The following is a 2,481-nucleotide window of genomic DNA, read 5'->3' as shown; positions in this document are numbered from 1 at the left end:
CAGTGATTCTCAACCTTTTTTTTGTGACGGCACACTTTTAACGATTTCGAAATTTGACGGCACACAATGAAAAAAATTAGTTTAAAAGTTATTTACTTAACTATAATACACTGTGTTAAATAGTTTGTGATAATAATTTTGAATGTGAAATAAAGTACTACAAAAGCACATTTATTAAGGGATTAATTATTTCTTTCGACTAATTTTTTATTAGTTAATAACAGTTATTTATGTTTTTTGCTAGTTATTAATTGTTCGCTTGTTTTCTATAGCTAGTTTTTTTGCTGATTATTAATTCTTGTCAACTAGTGTTTTTGCTGATTATTAATTGTTAGCTTATTTTTTGTTAGTTTTTTTTTATAACTTTTAATTGCATAGCTTACTTTAATGATTAGCCTTTATTTAAGTTTGAAAGTTAATATTTAGCTTTGCTTTCCTTTGATAATTAATAATTTTAATGATCATTAAATTTCCTACTTATTTCAACATTTTTTAAAATTGTCAACGACCATTTAAACACTTCCTTCTTATTTTAAGATTGTCAGAGACAAGACAATCGCTGACAAAGATGTTCCCGCGGTTAAAGAGTGGAAAAAATATAATATACACTTTTCTTTAATTTAAACTTTACTCGTAATTAAAAAAGCATTATAATTTTTACTGTATCATTTCTAATATTTGGCGGCACATTTTAAGAATTTGGCGGCACACAAAAGTGCCGCGGCACAGTGGTTGAGAATCACTGTTCTAGATTTATTAACCATTTTACAAATTTCGTATTTGGTACAAATTACATTAATATAATATTATAAATTACAGTTAAAGTGATTGGTTAAATAATGGAAAGATTTGAGCAGATCAATGTGATGCATTCACAAATTGTATTTAATGTATCAACCTGTTTAACAAACGAAAATATTAAATTGTGGATTTGCACTCACCAAATTTGTAATAACAATATGGTTCTAATATTTAATATTATTTTAAAAAATGATTGCTGAGCAAAATTATTTATGTTTGCTATTAGTTTGCAATAGAATTATCAGGGAATCCATTTTGTCTCCATTCTAGGGTTTAATTATTAACCACACCATTATAGCAAATTTGTATTTAAATATTATACTTTAGGCTTTTTACTATAGCTTACATAATTAAAATTTAATAATTTAAAACCCTTCACTTCAGCAACACAATATTTAGAAGAAGAAAAATAAAAGTTCAAATATTAAATTTTAAAAAAATCTAATTTTTTTAAATCAGGTTCTCTGAATTTTTAAAAATCACGGTAACCTTTACACCCTGCTTTGTAAGATTTTCAGAATTTTTCACGAAAGTTACTTATTATAATCAAACAATTTTGAAACTGAGGGGTTGAAGTGAATTTAAGTAAATTAATTTAGAGGTCCTTAATCTAAAATAAGATTATACCTTGCCTTTCCAATTGCATTCATCTTAGTATTCACACTATTAATATTATAACATATAACATACTCTCAAAAACAAGATATTTCAACGTTACTTGACTGGTTGCAATGAAAAGCCTTGGTAACCATTTTCTTCACTGAAAAACACTCAGTATTTTCATCCACTAATACTCTAAAATGCTCTATACTCAAAGATCTGACAAAATAAATGAATTTTGTATAGTTATCTTATTTTTTTTCCCTCACAAATGTCTCTTAGAACCCTTTTCAATTCTCTAAATCTCTGTGTTACAGATCAAAGATTTGCTTTCCCTCATCAAGTATTTTTGGCCTTCAAAAAAATGTATTCTGTGATAGAAGTTTTGATGTCTTGTGAAGACATGATTTCTTCCTCTTCTTCTCTGGCAGTTCTTCGAGAAGCTATTCTATGTCAGTGGAAATCAGTGGAGGCTATTCTAACTCCTATCAACCATTGGTTTCTCATACAACTGTGATATATGTATATATGTTTTTAAAATAAAATATTCTTACGAATTTTTGTAACTTGCTTACTTTTATGTGTTATTAAATAACAACAAAGCAAACAAAACAGAATTCAAGCAGATTTTATTAAAAATGTCTCAAGATATAGTATAATCTGATCAAACTAAGCAGGATTTATGAATTTTTTTCCCTCTGATTCTTAAAAATTAAGACTAGTTTCTTTTCAGTTTAGACTGTAAAACTTATTTATGAAGTTGTGTACAGGTTTTGAAATAAATTTATTGAAGTTACATCGTATTTTCTGTTAGTTGAGACCAGTGGTTTTACTACATTTAAAAATACTTTGTTACAAATATAATTAACTACAACTACTACAACTTTTTTTTTTAAATACGGTGACTACAGACTATTTGGGAATTGTAGTGACTACGTTGCTACTTTAAGGAACCAAACTTTGCCGAAGAAATTAATTTACACCTTCTGTCAAACTTCGTAAATAATGATGAAAATTATTCAAAAGTATATTGAAATACATTAGTTCATTGGTCATCATCATAAAAATTGTGACCTTTTT

At 26.7% G+C, this 2,481-nt stretch overlaps 1 protein-coding gene across 2 annotated transcripts in view; it reads left to right on the top strand.

Annotated features, from left to right (window-relative positions):
- The window catches only part of LOC107446349 (tRNA (32-2'-O)-methyltransferase regulator THADA), a 46,416-nt gene extending 44,456 nt beyond the window's left edge, over window positions 1-1,960 (top strand). For both annotated transcript variants that reach the window (XM_071177937.1, XM_043048659.2), the window contains exon 31: window positions 1,719-1,960. In XM_071177937.1, the coding sequence (XP_071034038.1) occupies window positions 1,719-1,918 (200 nt within the window). In that variant the 3' untranslated portion in view covers window positions 1,919-1,960. The remainder of the gene's footprint in view (window positions 1-1,718) is intronic.
- The last annotated feature ends 521 nt before the right edge of the window (window positions 1,961-2,481 follow it).

Source organism: Parasteatoda tepidariorum, chromosome 1 (genome assembly GCF_043381705.1).
Source record: "Parasteatoda tepidariorum isolate YZ-2023 chromosome 1, CAS_Ptep_4.0, whole genome shotgun sequence".
NCBI classification, from domain to species: Eukaryota; Metazoa; Arthropoda; class Arachnida; order Araneae; family Theridiidae; genus Parasteatoda; species Parasteatoda tepidariorum.
This window is presented reverse-complemented; position numbering and strand designations above follow the sequence as displayed.